The sequence below is a fragment of the Cervus elaphus genome, chromosome 21, assembly GCF_910594005.1.
Source record: "Cervus elaphus chromosome 21, mCerEla1.1, whole genome shotgun sequence".
NCBI classification, from domain to species: Eukaryota; Metazoa; Chordata; class Mammalia; order Artiodactyla; family Cervidae; genus Cervus; species Cervus elaphus.
Genome location: NC_057835.1, coordinates 32731415 through 32747698, shown reverse-complemented (window position 1 = coordinate 32747698; position 16284 = coordinate 32731415). Strand labels below are relative to the sequence as shown.

Here is a 16284-nt window from a genome sequence, read left to right as displayed (position 1 = left end):
CTACATTTCAGAGCTTTACTGAACACTAAGAAACTGGACTCTGTGTGTGTGTGTGTGTGTGTGTATGTGTGTGTGTATGAGATTCTCAACTGCAAGCCATAAACACAACCATTTGTTACCATGTGGAGGAGGGAGAAAACGCTCAATTTGGAGCTCTTCTTTCACATTGCTGATTAGAAAGAATCAAGCTTTTTATTCTAGGACCCATTCGCGCTGGTGAAAACATAGTCAGTTTTGATTATGAAGGCAGAGATGCAGACCTAGACAGCAGCTACATGCTGATGTGCATGCTATCAGAATGATTTATGCAAATTATGCATATTATTCCCAAAGGAATTCCTCCTCAAACTGCCAGGATAAATTGCCGGAAATTAGCCATAAAATCTGTCGTGCTAGGAGCAAAAGGTGAAGGCCACTGGGAAAGCAAGGACATTCAGCTTCTGGAATCCTCCAGGTTATGATGGTGGCTGTTATTTTCCCTGGATGCCACGGAGAAATCTGGTTTTCTTCTGCATACTCTAAAAGTATTTTCCCTTTGAAATTTTTCCAGCAAATGCTGACTCACATTTTATTTACAGCTAGCATAAAAGAAATTAAGTGTTAAGCTGTCTCAGAAAGCACTACTACAATTATTTTACTATTAACTGCCTAAGTGGATATTAAATGCCTAAGCCTGGCTTTGAAGGCATCACTGTTCAGAAGGTTGGTGAATAACTCACCAGGGGTGTACTTGAACTGGGATACGGTTTTAATTTCCAAAGTGTGTACCCCAACACAGCTTTCCTGTCTTGCAGATCAATCTTTCCTACAAAAAATCCTAATTAGTGACTTTCTGTACCAATACAACACAGTTGTGTCTTGCCTGTGAAATGCCCCACACTTTCTCACCCCTCCCCTCCTCTCCCATCCAGAGCCCACATCCGCTCCCTCTTGCTGCTGATTGGAAAAGGATTTCCCTGTCAATTGAAGTTATTGGTAATGAGCTTTGATGGTTAAATGAGAGTACTTTTCAGGAGCAGTTGTATTTTAATAAAAATGATGCTTGCTTGTTTCTTTCAGAAAGTACCGTTCTCGAGGTTTTGCGACTCTGCTCCTTTTCTGGCATCTTTCGTTTCGTTCAAGAGGACTTGACACTTCATTTAGAGAGCCAGGACTGCTGTCTGCGAAAGGGAGACTTTGTTGTCATCTTTCCTCCCATCTTACACCACGACCCTGAAATCTTTGAAGCTCCAGATGTAAGTAAACATCCAGCCAGCATCGCTCCTCTTAGATGCTGCAAGTACGTTCCTTCCCTCGTGGTCTCTCTTTTGCCGCCTTTTTCCAGAAAGAATTTGAGAGAGCTTAATGACTCCAGTTTTTCTTTCCAATGGAAACATCATCCTATTTACTGAGAGCTTTCCTTAAGGACCTTTCTTTCAAAGGTTTTGTGATCTATAAATAAAAATACAGAGAAACTAAACTCTAGTTTCATCAAGTGAAATGAACATTGATACCACGATGGACACTATTCACTTTAGGCCAAAATTAAGTCTTGCCTGGCAGAGATGTGTTACAAAACCATGGAGGGCTAGCTGTTGACAGGTCACTTAGAGAATAAACAATGGTAGACTGTTATTCTAAGTGTTTCCAGTGTGGGCTTGACTGTCCCAGAGTCTGATACCGTCCCTGCTATAGTTAAGCTCTCTACTTTTTCACCTCTTACTAAAGGCATGTGCCCCTTCTTGATCAATTAGGATGGCACTGTGAACTTGAGATTGTAAAGCTGCTGCTCACGGGTGAAGCTCTGAGGGTAATTGTGTCATCTCCTTGTATTTTTTTCTGAAGCTGGAGTTAATGAATATCAAAGACTGGAAATTAATCCACCCTGGCTCATCCCTTAATACCACTTCAGAGGTTCACCACCTGCATGCAAATTGCAAGCAGTCATCTTCTGCCTGTGCTTCTCAGGGAGTCAGGTTGTTGCTGCAGTGGTTTTTATATGTAAAATGCCATGTTTCAGAGAGAAACTTCCATGCACTTTCTGAGCAGTTTAGAGTCGAACCACTTCTAAACCCAGTTTCTAAGGTGTTTGACAGCCAGGCTGGTTTAAAATCTGGTTGAATTTTGGAAATTAATTAGAAAGGGACAGACTTCAAATGCAAGGAGATAGTTTGCATTTTTTTTTTTTAGATAGTTTGCATTTATTTCATCAGCAAAGACAAAATTTCCTAAGTGAGGGGAGAATATACGTATAGTTTCTGTGTGTTTCAGAAGAGGTCTTATTTAACTAATGATGGCAAATCAGAAGTTGGGTATTAGTGAGTGAATGAACACTGTTCAGACAACAAGCTTCATCTCCATGTTTGTAAATATATATATAAAAAAAAAATTCCACACATAGTTAGGTGTTCAATAAATAAAGCAAGTAAATAGCAAATCTTTGAAAAATACTTTAAAATTTGAAATTAGTTTCATTTCTATCTACAATTTTTAATTTAATTTCCACTTTGTATTTTTATTTTGTGATTATTCCAGTCATTAAATTTATCATTCATGTCATGATAGTAAAATCTACATTCAAGTCATCAACAAATAATAAATGTTTCCCCAACCACAACTGTCATTAAGAATCTCTGGGCTCTCCTCCTCTGTACCATGAGTAAGACTCATGGGTTAGACTTTTAGGAAGTTAAACATCTTATGGAAAAACCTGAACAAAATTTTTAGTCAACCCAGTATCAAAGGTAAACATTGGAAGTGTGCTCAATTATATTTTCTCTGTGCAATGCTAAATCGCAATCCCCAAACTATACATAATAAATAGTAGTCAGAAGGGTTTGCCTCATACTCATTTGGTGGGAAGAACAAAATTGCAGTCCTGTGAACCCTGAGTTAGCATCATTAGGACAGCTCTAACTTGACTTGATGAGCATTCTATACTATTTACCAGACTTAACATTAGTCAGTTATGTCTGACTAATGTTAAAATCAGCTAGCTAATTTTTGTTGTGATATTGTTCTCTTGAAATTAGTTGTGGAATGGTGAAATGTGGTAGCTACTGGCACAGAAAAAAAATGGTATGGGGCAGAACCAATTTTATATGTTTGGCAAAGTCTTACATAATCATTCATTCTATAAACATTTATTGAGTACTCACTCCTCTCAGGCTCGTGGGTTGATTTCTATTGTGCTTAATAACTTAGGATAGTAATAAGTAGATGCTATCAATGCTCATAGAACAGATGCCCATCCCCAAACCATCATGTGCTAAGAGTAAGAAAAGAGAAGAAAATCCTGGAAAGTTCTGTCCTTGGTTATTTGTCACTGACAGCATTGTCCCAGGAGCTTATCAGAGGCTCATATTCCTCGCTGCCTGACTTTGGTACCCTACAGATATAGGAAGACCTGGCCTTCCTTAGATACAGAAAACAACCACCAACTGTTAGGCCAAAATCATGGAGAAGATGAACTCCAGATATAATTATAGTTATTCTTGGAGAAGGTGGAGACTGAGAATCCTCAGCACAAGATGGGTTCCTCCTAACCAGTGAGGCATGGTTTCAGGATGCTCAAGGCCAAGAGACCCTGGAATATTACATTCTAAAAGTAGGCCATGTCTTTCCTCACACATCTCTCTATTGTTGAATGTCCCTCTTGACTTGTCTACTGAGAGACTCCAGTTGACCTCACAAGACTCTTAATCACCATCTTTGACAGTGTCCCTGATTTCCACATCATTCCTCAGAGAATCTGCTGCCGCTCGCTCTGTGGCCTGTATAGCCTGTGTTAGGGGGCACACCCCGCGGGATCTTGCAGTGACTTGTTCGCTCATGTGCCCGTATCCTGTAAGTTCCAGGAGGGGAGAGACCCTGTCCTCAACCTTCTGTGATTTCTCAGTGCCTGGCACACAGAAGGGTACCCAGAGAAAGAAGTAAATAGGAAGTGCTGAGATGGGTGAGTGTTCTGAAAGTGAAATTATATTTCAGTTAAAATGTTAAATCACTGCAGAGACCGCACACTCAACTGTGTCCTGGACCTAATTAGATCCAATAGATGAGGTGGCTTGTGTGTAAATATTGCAGTACCATTGGGAGTGGTAAAAACTCTGGTGAAAGGACCGCCCAGGAAGCCTGTGAGATCATTTGGCTGCTTCTGAACCAACCCTCAGTTCTTACAAGCACATAGACCTGATGTAACCAAGTCATTTTTATTATTAGTTTTTTAAACTTCAAAAACAGACTTTTGGGTGAAGGTTAGAATTTTTAAATGTTTGAAAAAATTAAGGTCTAAAATGCAACGTGAACTAAACAAAAAATGTTTGGAGACCTGATTGGGCCTGTAAGCTACCAGCATGTAATCTGTATTGAGAATTATTTTTTCCTAAATGTGGGTTCCTTAGCTTATTGTGATGTTAACCTGTCAGGTGGCACTTGCTAATGTGGGAAAACAGATTGGAAAGTGAAATTTAAAACAGTGGGAGAGAACAAAGGAAACCCTCCTCCCCGATTCTTTCTTCTTCCTTCTTTATCCATCTAAATGCCACCCAAGAAAGTCTGGATGATCTCTTAATTAACTCGGAATGGGTACCTTTTTAAATGGGTATCTTTAAAATTTTCTGAAGGCTTCCTCAAATTTGTGTCAATTGTCAGCCAGAATTCTAGCCACTGGCTTTCAAGTAATTCGTAAATAGTGATGATTACTTTTCTGGCAGAATGAAGCATCCAAAAGTAGAGCCATGGAAAAAACAAACAAACAAACAAAAAAACCAAAACAAAAAAGAAAAAAAAAAGTAGAGCCATGGAGAAGACCAAATGTATTGGTTGGTTTCTCTGTGGAGGTACTAAGGTATAAAGGGAAGCTGGCCCATAGGGAAGAAATAGCCAACATTTTAGATGGTGATACATTTCTATAACCAAATAGCCTCTAAAGAAGGACACAGTGAAACAAAGTAATTACAAAGCCATTGGAGTACCCCCCACCAACCCCAAAGCTCTGAGTTAATGTCATGCAAGCCTTTCCAATCTACTTCTCAGAGGTGTAGGGATTAAAAAATGATAAATGAATTTGAAAGCCCTTGAAAAAATTCTAAATTACTGTCAAAATTGTTTCATCAATATTCTTTGGATTATTGTCGCTGTTATTAAAATACACAGATCATGACAAATGTGGAAACAAGTCTCAATGATTTTGTGTCTCTCAAACTGGAATAGCGATTGTGCCATTAGTACGTTTCAAGGAAACAAACCTATGTTGAGCATCTACTATCCAGAAAGCACGTTGATGGGCATAATGGGTGATATAGATATAACAAAGGCCCCTGTCCTTAAGAGCTTATCATTTAGGGATTTGTTCTTATGATGCAGCTGTGTTCTCATAACCACGTGCTCTGTGTTGAGAGGATTTCTGCTCCTCTAGGGAACTGACACTTGCATTCCTACCATGTTGGAACCAGCAATGTGCTGGTGAACCAGCGCGCTGCAAAACCCTGATTTTGTCAATTGTCATGGTGTAAATGCTCTCATCTTCACTGATTTCCTGCTACCAACGTGAAGACCCTGAACACAGTGTAGGGGAGAGATGTGTATGTACTCTCTTGCTGGTACAAACTGGCCACAGCATACCATTGATTGGAATCCAAGTCACGGAGATAAAAAAAGAAATCTCTGTACTTAGTCATCTTGCTCCCAGGAGGTCTGGCTATAAACCAGGGCAAGTTTGCAGCCTCTTAGTCATACATTCAAAATAGTGACAGTTTTTATTTCTAGGAAGTCATATCTTTTATCTAATCCAGATTCCTAAACCCAAAATGATGAATTGAGTGAATACAAGAGCTGATCATATGGATATGAACACCTATAACTACTCCAACAAGACTATGTTTTATGCCCTTTACTTTTTAAAAATATTTTCTTGGCCATACCACATGGCATGTGGGATCTTAGTTCTCCAACCAGGGATCAAACCCACACCCCTGAATTAGAGTCATGGAGTCTTAACCACTATTGACCACCAGGGAAGTCTCTATGCTTTTTTAAACTTTAGTGCTTCCTTCACATGCTGGAAATGCTTTAAAAAAAAAAGCTGTTGACTTGAACTAAACATAAAATTTGGAGAACTCAGATTAGGGTGTTATGCAATGTTCCTCAGTCACTCAGACCCAAAATTCTTCTCTATCCAGGAAATTGTATCGTCTACCCAATCTTTATTTCTAGCGCTAAATATTATACCACTTTCTATTTGTAAACATTTTCTATTTGAATATTCATCTACTCTTCATTCTCCCTGTCTTTATTTACTCATTCAATATCTCTGTTTTCTTCAAAAGCTTGAAGATTGCTTTTAAAATATACTTTATTGTCATGTATTTATTCATTAATTCAACAAACATATATGGAACCTCACTATGTGCATAGCACTCTTGTGGGGACTTTGAAAATATGGAGATAAATAAGACAGTGTGACGAGTCTCATCTCTTGGGAGTTCTTGGCTCTGTCATCTCCTGTGGGTTAGTTTCGTCTTCAGCCTGGTGTCAGAATAGCTGGAGCCTTGCAGGGATCTTATTCTCATATAACCAGATCCATAGTAGGAAGAGTGGTGAACTGTTTCATTGTGTTTTTCCTTCTTTATGAGAAGGGATGTTCTCCCAGATGGCGCCGTAGACTCTTCACTTGTAGCCCTGAGAGACTGGTCCACATACTCTGTCCTGAATCAGTCAGAGGCCAGAGCAATGTGATCACCATGGTGGGTGCCTCAATAGGTCTCATACGGAAGAATGATGATAGGGAGCAACCAGTGGAGGAGTAGACAATCAGCAGAAGAGCCGTGGGGAATCTCGGTGCCTAACGCTTGTCTCTTAGGATTTCTCTCTTCTCATCCATTGAATAATACTGCATTTAATGGTCCCTTAATTGTGTAGCACTGAACTGTGATGGTAGTGTACTGCCACATGATGGATCCTGTTTTCATTGTGTTCCTGATCAAAGATCAAGGCATCTCAAGCTTCCTGACTTTTGTTCTATGTCACTGTGACCTCAGAATCTCTGAAGTGAGACTATTACACCCCTTCTTTAAAAAAAAAAAAAAAGACTATATTTCTAGCAGCTGTCACAAGCCCTTTCTAATAACATGGAACCTGCTCCGGTTCTCCATGCCCTGGCAATGGGAAACAGACTGAAAACAAATTTTAACACAAAAAGCTATTTACGGGGACTTTCCCAGCAGGTCAGTGGATAAGACTTAACCTTCCAATGCAAGGGGTGCAGGTTTGATCCCTGGTTATAGAGCTAAGATCCCACATGCCTCATGGCCAAAAAACCAAAACATAAAACAGAAGCAGTATTGTAACAAATTCAATAAAGGTTTTGAAAATGGTCCACATCAAAAAAAAAAAAAAAGGCTATGTATGCCCATATTCCCTTTGAGCTTGATGGTAGCCACAGAACGAAAGAAATTGGCCTTTTCCTTTCTTGGTCCATAATATAAACAAGTAAATAGGAATTTCTGTGATATTTATTGTGAGGAAATTGACTGGGAGGTGATGGAAAACTGGACAAGTGATATTACTGGTTGACTAGAAGTCTGAGGGAGTTGCATGTGTACTCACTGAAGGTGGCAGGGCAGGGGGAGGATTTAGGCATTTTTTTGTTGGTCACTGTGGCTTCTCAGCTGTATATCCATGTATACAGAGGAAAATCGAAATGCCATAACAGTGTCTGGCTTATTTATGATATCAGCATAGTATGAAGTCATAGCTCAAGCTAAATTTTTCTTCTGTATATTCTGACTTAAACTATGAGACTGACTGCAGTGAGAGCTTTTCGAATGTAAAAGTGACATCCACTGGTTTGGCATAGGCAAAGAATTCTTGAGAAGAGCATGATCTTAGATTGGTCAGTGAAAAGGAGGAAGCAGTAGTTTTGAACTCAGGCAGGCAGGCCTGGACTCCAATAACAAAAAAAGATTTACTGAGATACAGTCCTAAGTTGTAATTCCATCTCTAGTAACAAAGTCGGTGTCCACAGAGAATGTCCTTATCCATGCTACAAGGATGGACAGGTATTTGTAGGTTAGCACTGGTAGATCCTATTCAGATACATCCCAGAATTATTTATGGCAAAATATGCTTGCATTCTGATGCAGATTAATTTTCCCGTTATGATCTCATCAGCTTGCAAGTTTAGGGGGCAGGAGTGGAATAGAAACTACCCACAATGTGTTTTAAAAGCTTAATTAGTTACCAAGATCAGTATCCTAGGTAAATGACAGTAAAACCAATATTTTTAAAGGAAATGGTTTCACCAACATGAATATTGGCATTGAGCGAGAAAATTAGATCATTTGATAGATTGAGACTCTATCTGTGTACTGTGGTTTCACCGACATGAATGTGGTTTCACCGACATGAATATTGGCATTGAGCGAGAAAATTAGATCATGTGATAGATTCAGAATCTGTGTACTGTGGGGGTTTTGCTATAATCTGAATGCCTTCAGTCTGACCTGCTTCTTTGCCTCTGACTTCATAGTTCATGGCAAAGTTGTGTACTGAGCAGGTCTAATGCTAATGAGCACGGCATACAGGACAGACTTGTCGTTGTCATGCATGCCACGTGTGTTAATCTAATCAATGGTGTAATTTACCATGGGCTGAAATAAGGTCACTCAGTGTCCTCAGAAACTCAACTGAGAGTAAATTAAGATGGCGGACCAAACACCTTCCATAAACCAGTCCCATAATTTTCTGTAACAAATAATATAACTTACTTATGAAAACATATCAGAAACCAAGAGAGTTAACCCAAGGAACACTCATTCTAAAGAGAACTGTCATAGAAGAAAGTCAATAAAACATCGAAAAGCAATCCAGACAGACTTTGTATCTTAGTGCTCTTCTTTTCTAGTGCTTAATGTGAATCTTATTATTTCATATCTGTTTCATCCAAACATAAGCACTGAATCCTAAACTCATCTTACTTGTTCATCTGTAGCAGCCTCTCTGGTCAGTGGAATTCACTATTCCCTAGTAACCATGGAGGTCTTGCCCTTCCCTTTCCACCCAACCTTGGTATTTCAGGTGTCATTAAGTCGAGACCCATCTTAGAGAACAAAAACAGAAATACTTCCTCTATGCTTAGCATAGGAAAAAAATGTTAAGAAAAGTCCTACAGAAGAGTCTGGATTTCTGTTTCATATGAGAGGAGTAAATATCTAATAACATTAGAGATTTTTGAAAGTTCATACCTGATTTGCACTTAGTTAAGTTTTATTCCCTGGTGTTTGCTGGATTGAAAGAAACCTTTTAAGATGGGCAAGGAGAGCTAGCATCCTTGTGAACTGAACTCAAACTTTTTCATGGAAAGTTTTTATTTTAACATGCTGTTTTCTTCTTTACAGGAGTTTAGGTTTGATCGTTTTACAGAAAATGGTAAGAAGAAAACTGCCTTTTTTAAAAGAGGGAAAAAGCTGAAGTATTACCACTTGCCATTTGGATTGGGAGTCAGCAAATGTCCAGGCCGATTTTTGGCCATGGTTGAAATAAAGCAATTGTTGGTTGTGCTTTTAACTTACTTTGATTTAGAAATAATTGATAATAAGCCCTTAGAACTAAACTATAGCCGCTTTTTGTTTGGTATTCCTTACCCAGACTCTGATGTTTCATTTAGGTACAAAATAAAATCTTAAGCTAAAAGGAAAGGAAAGAAATCCATCTAGAAAAGTAACCTAAATGTCCTCAGTTCATCTATTTGTTTTTAATTTCTTCAAGTGTAATTGCTTTGTTTGTTTTAAAAATGCCAATTTCTATTTGATCTGAGATCAGTCCCATCTGTACTTGATCACAAAACTGATCATAAAAAAAAAAAGATGGTAGCATGAAAATGGACATCAAAATCAACATAATGATAAATTTAAAGTAATTTTTTAAGTTTCTACATGTTGTGATTTGCAAATGTCATTGTAAGTGCGCCTTCACAGTAATAAATCTGACACTGTGGGATTTTGTTAAGTCACAAATTCTTCTATAATATGTAAAAATATACTTTATGTACTAATGGAAATTTATACTGTAAATGAACACAGTCTAACAAATTCCAAGTTCTCAGAGAAGAAGGAAATTAAATTTCCATGAGATACACTAGATGAAAATGTTCCCTTCAAGTATAATATCAATAATATCTATATTGCTGGGGTACGTTTGCATTAAATGAGGTTTGTGGTAGATTAAATGCTTCAACTTCACTTCAATATTTAATCACCCATAAATGTACTTTATTACTTTGTATACTGTGGCTCAGTAGAACAAAATTTCTTGTTATATAAGGCTACTCATGTTCAAGTTAGATACTGATAAGATTTATCAGTATAAGAACACACAAAACCTATTATATATACAGCAATTGCCCTAGACATTAGTATTAGGTTTATTGTAGGAGTAAATGTTGAGATCATTATAGGATTGATTATAGCGTTTGACTCCAGTGTAAACTGTAAGGGTTATGCCGTTTTGTAATTAACTTTCCCAAATGCTTCGATTTATGTTAGCTGAGAAACTAGATAGCAGTATTTATTCTTGACGCCTCACCTCTTGGACTGGGATTTGATTTGTAGTGTTTGAATTACAGCATTATGTAATGCAGTATAATTCCATATGCCAAAATGTAGCATCGGCTGGATGGTTCAAAGATTGCTAATATCAGATTGCCAAATGATGGTCTGTCATTCAACTTAGGCAGGTAAATAAGCCCAGTTATTTCATGGGAACTTCTAGTTATAACTTTTAGTTATTTCATTGAAACTTCTAGTATTTCAGAAATGTGCTTTCGTTTTTGAAAAGGAAATTTATCTTTAAAATAACATTATAAAATACTGAATCATATTTAGTAGCTAAATAGCTTTTCTAGCATCTATTTTTCTCCTTCCTGAAGTTCATGCACTAAACGCTCCTTAGTGAAGGTCTGTCAGTCAACTTTGTTTTTGCCAGTTTGAAGATGCTTTCCTTTTTGTCCTCGTTCCTGCGTTTGCCTTGTTTCCTGTTTTGATATCTCATGTTGTTAAGAGGTGAACCTTCATTCGGTGTAATTGTTCAGTAGGCAGTCTGCCTGTTTTCTCTGACAGCTTTAACATGCTCTCTTTGTCTTTGATGTTCTTAGTTTCTGTTTATTGTGCTTGCATGCCATGATGTCTTTCATCAAGCGTAGAATGTTCACAGTCATCATCTCTTTGAATATTTCCTCTTTCAGCTCTGTGTCTTGTTTATAGTCCATGTTGTTTGACCTTTTCTCCTTGTATTTTTTTTATCTCTAATTTATATTCTAGGCCATTTCTTTGGATCTTTGTATCGCTTTCAGTTTATTCTGCTCTTTAACTCATCCATTGGGTTTGTTTCTTCTGCCTTTTTATTTTAACCTCAGGTTCATAGGATTGAGTGATCACATGCCTTATACCCCTTAGTTCACGGTACACAATTATAATTGGCCCAAACAAGGCTTTATTTACTCATTCTACTCTATCCCTAATCCCTACCATTATACCCTTCCCCATCATCAGGAAATATTCTAATGTGTTTGTTTATTTGTAGGTGTTTTTATAAAACATATGTTATTATCTTGGGTGCATGTGTTTTTTAATTTTTATAAATGTCTATTCTATACATCATATTCTTCTTAATTTTTTACTAAGCACTATACTTTAAAGGTATATCCATATTACTTTATATGTATTTGATCTATTGCTTCTAACTACTGTATAGTATCTCAGAATGTGTACCCACGATGTTTCAATGCTCTATTCACCCAGTGATGGAAACCATGTTGGTGGGACAGTTAATTTGGGGGAAAGGCCAAAGCAGAACCTAAAACTCTTGCCTGCACCCACCCTCTCACTACTGCATGCCCCACCCTCCGCCCTGGGCTGCCGTAAGCCCTGTTGTCAGCACCACCCGCCCACACCCGCACACACAGACACACGTCCATGACAGCCTTCATTCTCTGAGATGCTCTAGACTTGTGTTTCATGCTCAGGTCCTTACCACCCTCTCCCTTCTATGGGGTCTCCAGAGCTGATCTGAGCCACGGTGCCAGCCGTCAATTTGTCAGCTTTTGGAATTTCAATTCCCCTTCATCTCATAAATTTAGTGGTTACATTTTCAATTTGAGAATTCTCTTTTGTTCCTTCTATCTGCCCGGTCATTTTTGACAGTATCTTGTTCCTTCATCATATACTCAGTATCTTCTTTCATTTTAAAAATATATTAAGAAACTTATATTCATATCTGGTATTTCCACATCATCAGTGTTTTATGGGTCTGATCCTGTAGTTTGTTTTTCTTTTAGCTCTTCCTCGGAATTGCTTGTTTACTGGACTTGTTCTTTGGAATTTTATGTCTGTAATTTTTTTTAAGACCCGAATTTAAAGTTCATACCTCCAGAGAAAATTTGTGTTTGCTTTCACCTAGCTGCTGTGAAATTAATCTCTCAAATTCAGATCAATTTAAAATTTCACCTTGAGTATTTTGAGAGGGGATGGGAAACTACATGGGCTTCCCCAGTGGCTCAGGGGTAACAAATCCACCTCCATTACAGGAGATGCGGGTTCAATCCCTGGGTGGAGAAGAGAATGGCAACCCACTCCAGTATTCTTACCTGCAGAATCCCATGGACAGAGGAGACTAGTGTGTTACAGTCCATCGGGTCGCAAACAGTCAGAGACGACTGAAGTGACTGAGCACGCACATGTGGGAAACTGCATAGATAGGGTGGGTTCTCGCCCTAAGTCACGGAGAAGGCAATGGCACCCCACTCCAGTACTCTTGCCTGAAGAATCCCAGGGAAGGGGGAGCCTGGTGGGCTGCAGTCCATGGGGTCCCTACGAGTCGGACACGACTGAGCGACTTCACTTTCACTTTTCACCTTCACGCATTGGAGAAGGAAATGGCAACCCACTCCAGTGTTCTTGCCTGAAGAATCCCAGGGAGGGGGGAGCCTGGTGGGCTGCCGTCTATGCGGTCGCACAGAGTCAGACACGACTGAAGCGATTTAGCAGCAGCAGCCCTAAGTCAGCCAGATTGCAACCCTATGAGTAGAGATAAGCAAGAATACCCAGTCCTCTGTGGAGTGAGGTTTCTTTCTAGTCACTTACTGAAGATGTTGCCTCTGCAAGTTCTTGCCTTTGTGCACAGGTCTTGGATTAAACAAACACACACATGCACGCACACATGCCCCACCCTCCTCGGGCTGCAACCTTTATCCTGTCCTGTCACAAAGTAGAGCCCATTCCTTTTGTACTAGGACATCTATTCCACCATATTGCCTGATGTGGAAACCTCCAGATTGTTAAATTCATCTTAGTAGCACACTTCTGTGCTGCTATAGCAGAGAGAGCACAGAAAAGCATTCCATTCTAATTTCTGCTTAATTTATAGGGAAAGGAGTTTAGAGTGGAAATATTATATAAAAGCAATGGATGGAGTATTGTGACAGGCTTAAATCTAGTCATTAAAGATTGTCTATGAATAGAACAAATGTCATAGAGAATAAGTTAAAAGACATGAAATTTAGCTATGACATAGTTGATTTACTATTATCAACAAGTCACTCTGCCTCTCAGTGTTTCAGTTTCCATATTTGCAAAATAAAAATAATAAGGCCTTTGGATGCCAGGGTTCATTATGAGGATTGAACACAGTAAGATGTGTGAACTTATTTTGAAAAGTGTAATGCAATATCCAAATGTAAAGTTGTAAGGAGATACTTTGACAATGCTGAGCCTTTTAAATTAAAAACTGTTTGTATATATTTGTTTAAGGGAAGCATTTTTTGTTATTGGTTAAATGATTATTCATTTATTCAGTCAAACATTTATTGAGCATTTCCTCTTAGATTGATACTATGCACTGGATTACCCTTCTTCAAGAACACACAGTTTATTAGAGAAAGCAATATATACCCAACTAATTGATTATAAATGTAGTTGTCATAAATTTGTCTTCCTAAAACTGTTTTAAAATTCTGATTCAACACTAGTTCTAACTGACCTCCCATCACTCATTCCAAATTAGTGTTCTGCAATGAGAAATTACTATGTGCCTAATTAGATACAACAAAACATATACATCCAGTATTGAGATTATATGTTAAAGATGTCCAAAACAAAATACAGTCACTGAGGCATCAGAATTTTTTTAAAAACTGTATTTTACGTATAGTAAAAACCCACCCTTTTCATTTTTATAGCCCTTCCTCTAAATGTCAAATTAAAGAAAATGAATGACTGGCAGTATTATTTTATATCAGTGACCAACTGAGGCACTCATTTAGCAAAAACTAAACGCTCTGAAGATATTCAGGAAAAAGCTATTTGTCACTAAGTAAACAGTGTTGGTAAGCAGCCTATTTGGGAACTTTTATCTGCCTTGTTTGGCCTTCCTGACACACTTCATTATAATTTGTCCATTTTATCATTAAGTTTGGGTCACAAATCTAAGGCAAAGGAGCTTCGATGCTCAAAATTTGCATGATTACCTCAGTTTATTTTCTTATGAAAAATAATTTGAGTAGCCTTTCTATAAGCTAATCCTTCTAATTGAACCATGGAATCTTAAAACAATTTCAAAGATCAAAGCACAAAAATTATCCAGGTTTTGATCTTAGTATAAAATAACATCAGTAATTTTAAAACAAGAATTATATGCCCTGAGAATGTACACTGATTTAACCTATTAAATTTGCCAGTATTGCAAGCCATTATTTACCGAGTTGCATTATTAGGTATTCATATTCACATACTCAATTAGGAAAAAGTTAGCAAGCCAAGATTAAGTTCCCTGTAGCATTATTTTAAATTACAGTGGGTGATCACATAAAACTCTCTAATGTTTCTATTACTTACTCTATTTCAGAGTGTTAATCTGAGTCAGTGATCATTGGTGTTGGAAATATTTGGTTTAAATGTTTACTTTGTTTATAATATTTTCTTGAGTAAGATTAATTTGTGAAAATCTCTACTGAACAATTTTTAAAAGGAGTAATTTGACAACACTTAACATTTTAAAGTATTTTTTAAGCAGAAGAGTCTCTATATTGTAAAAAGAAATCTTAAATATTTAATATTCTTGATGTTAAAATGGTGTATAGGTGGATTTATGAGGAAGCAAATTATCTTGAAAAGATATTAGGTAAGAAATGCAAATGCTTTGTAAGTCAATTTAATGTGTGTTTTTTTTTTAATATGCAATGAGCCAATAAACTAACTTTTAAAGCACAGGTGAATGACTGTCTCCTTATTTCCCTACCAGGAGCATGTTGGGTGACAGAAGATTTTATTACAGTTAGTAAATGATTTGGGAAACAATTTTGCTGTCTGGAGATCCTCAAACCCTCATCTTTCCCCACCACATACATATAATTCTTATTTTTTCATATTTTCAATGAAAGAACATTAATTGTTACATTCAGAACATTTTTCAGTATGCACGCGTGTGTATTCAGCCACTTCAGTTGTGTCCAACTCTTTGTGACCCTATGGACTGTAGCCTGCCAGGCCCCTCTGTCCATGGAATTTCCCAGCAAGAATACTGGAGTGGGTTGCCACTCATTTCCTTCTCCAGGGGATCTTCCCAACCCAGAGACTGAACCCATGTCTCTTGTGTCTCCTGCATTGTGGGTGTATTCTTTACTGCTGAGCTACCAGGGAAGCCCATTTTTCAGTATAGTTTCACGTGTTTATGTGGGAAATAAAAACAGATACAAGAATATCAGTGACTAATAGGTTTTTAAACTTTATTTTAATGAGGTTGACCTTGCTAGGCTGCTGTTCTTAATAATAGATTATGATTACAGACTATGATTCTGTGGAGAGATGTATAAGAAAACAAGAATGGGAGAGAATCTGTTTCTCTCTACACAAAAGAGACGTGGTCTTTGTTTTCTGTAGATCACTTTATCACAGATAGTGAATGAAGTTGAGTAATATTTAGACAGTATTCTGTGTATTCACGAGATGAAATGCTGTAAATAAAACACAGAACACAGAATAGTGTTGATGAAATGTGGCTCCTTCAGTCACCATACATACAGCGCTTCTCTGGGACTCTTGGCTTTCCTAAGGAACAATTCATTCATGTTTTAAAGGACTGCCTTGGACTCTGAGGGTGTTTCTGTTCATTGGAACTAGGCAGTTCAGTATGGTTGAACACTTAGGGTCAATTATGTCGTTAAATGGACAATCTATGAAATAATCATCTTGGCTTTCAGTTTTACTCTAAAACACACTTACTAAATAAAACTGTCTGGCATTATCCATGGTCATG

The 16284-nt window shown here is 37.8% G+C and overlaps 1 protein-coding gene across 5 annotated transcripts in view; it reads left to right on the top strand.

Annotated features, from left to right (window-relative positions):
- Nucleotides 1-16284, top strand: part of LOC122678934 (cytochrome P450 7B1) — a 735200-nt gene that overhangs the window by 156470 nt on the left and 562446 nt on the right. For 4 of the 5 annotated variants that reach the window (XM_043879091.1, XM_043879094.1, XM_043879092.1 and 1 more), the window contains exon 5: nt 1060-1235. In XM_043879091.1, the coding sequence (XP_043735026.1) occupies nt 1060-1235 (176 nt within the window). Of the gene's footprint in view, nt 1-1059; nt 1236-9374; nt 11936-16284 lie in introns of those variants that run through there. The other variant, XM_043879090.1, reaches the window with a different exon arrangement.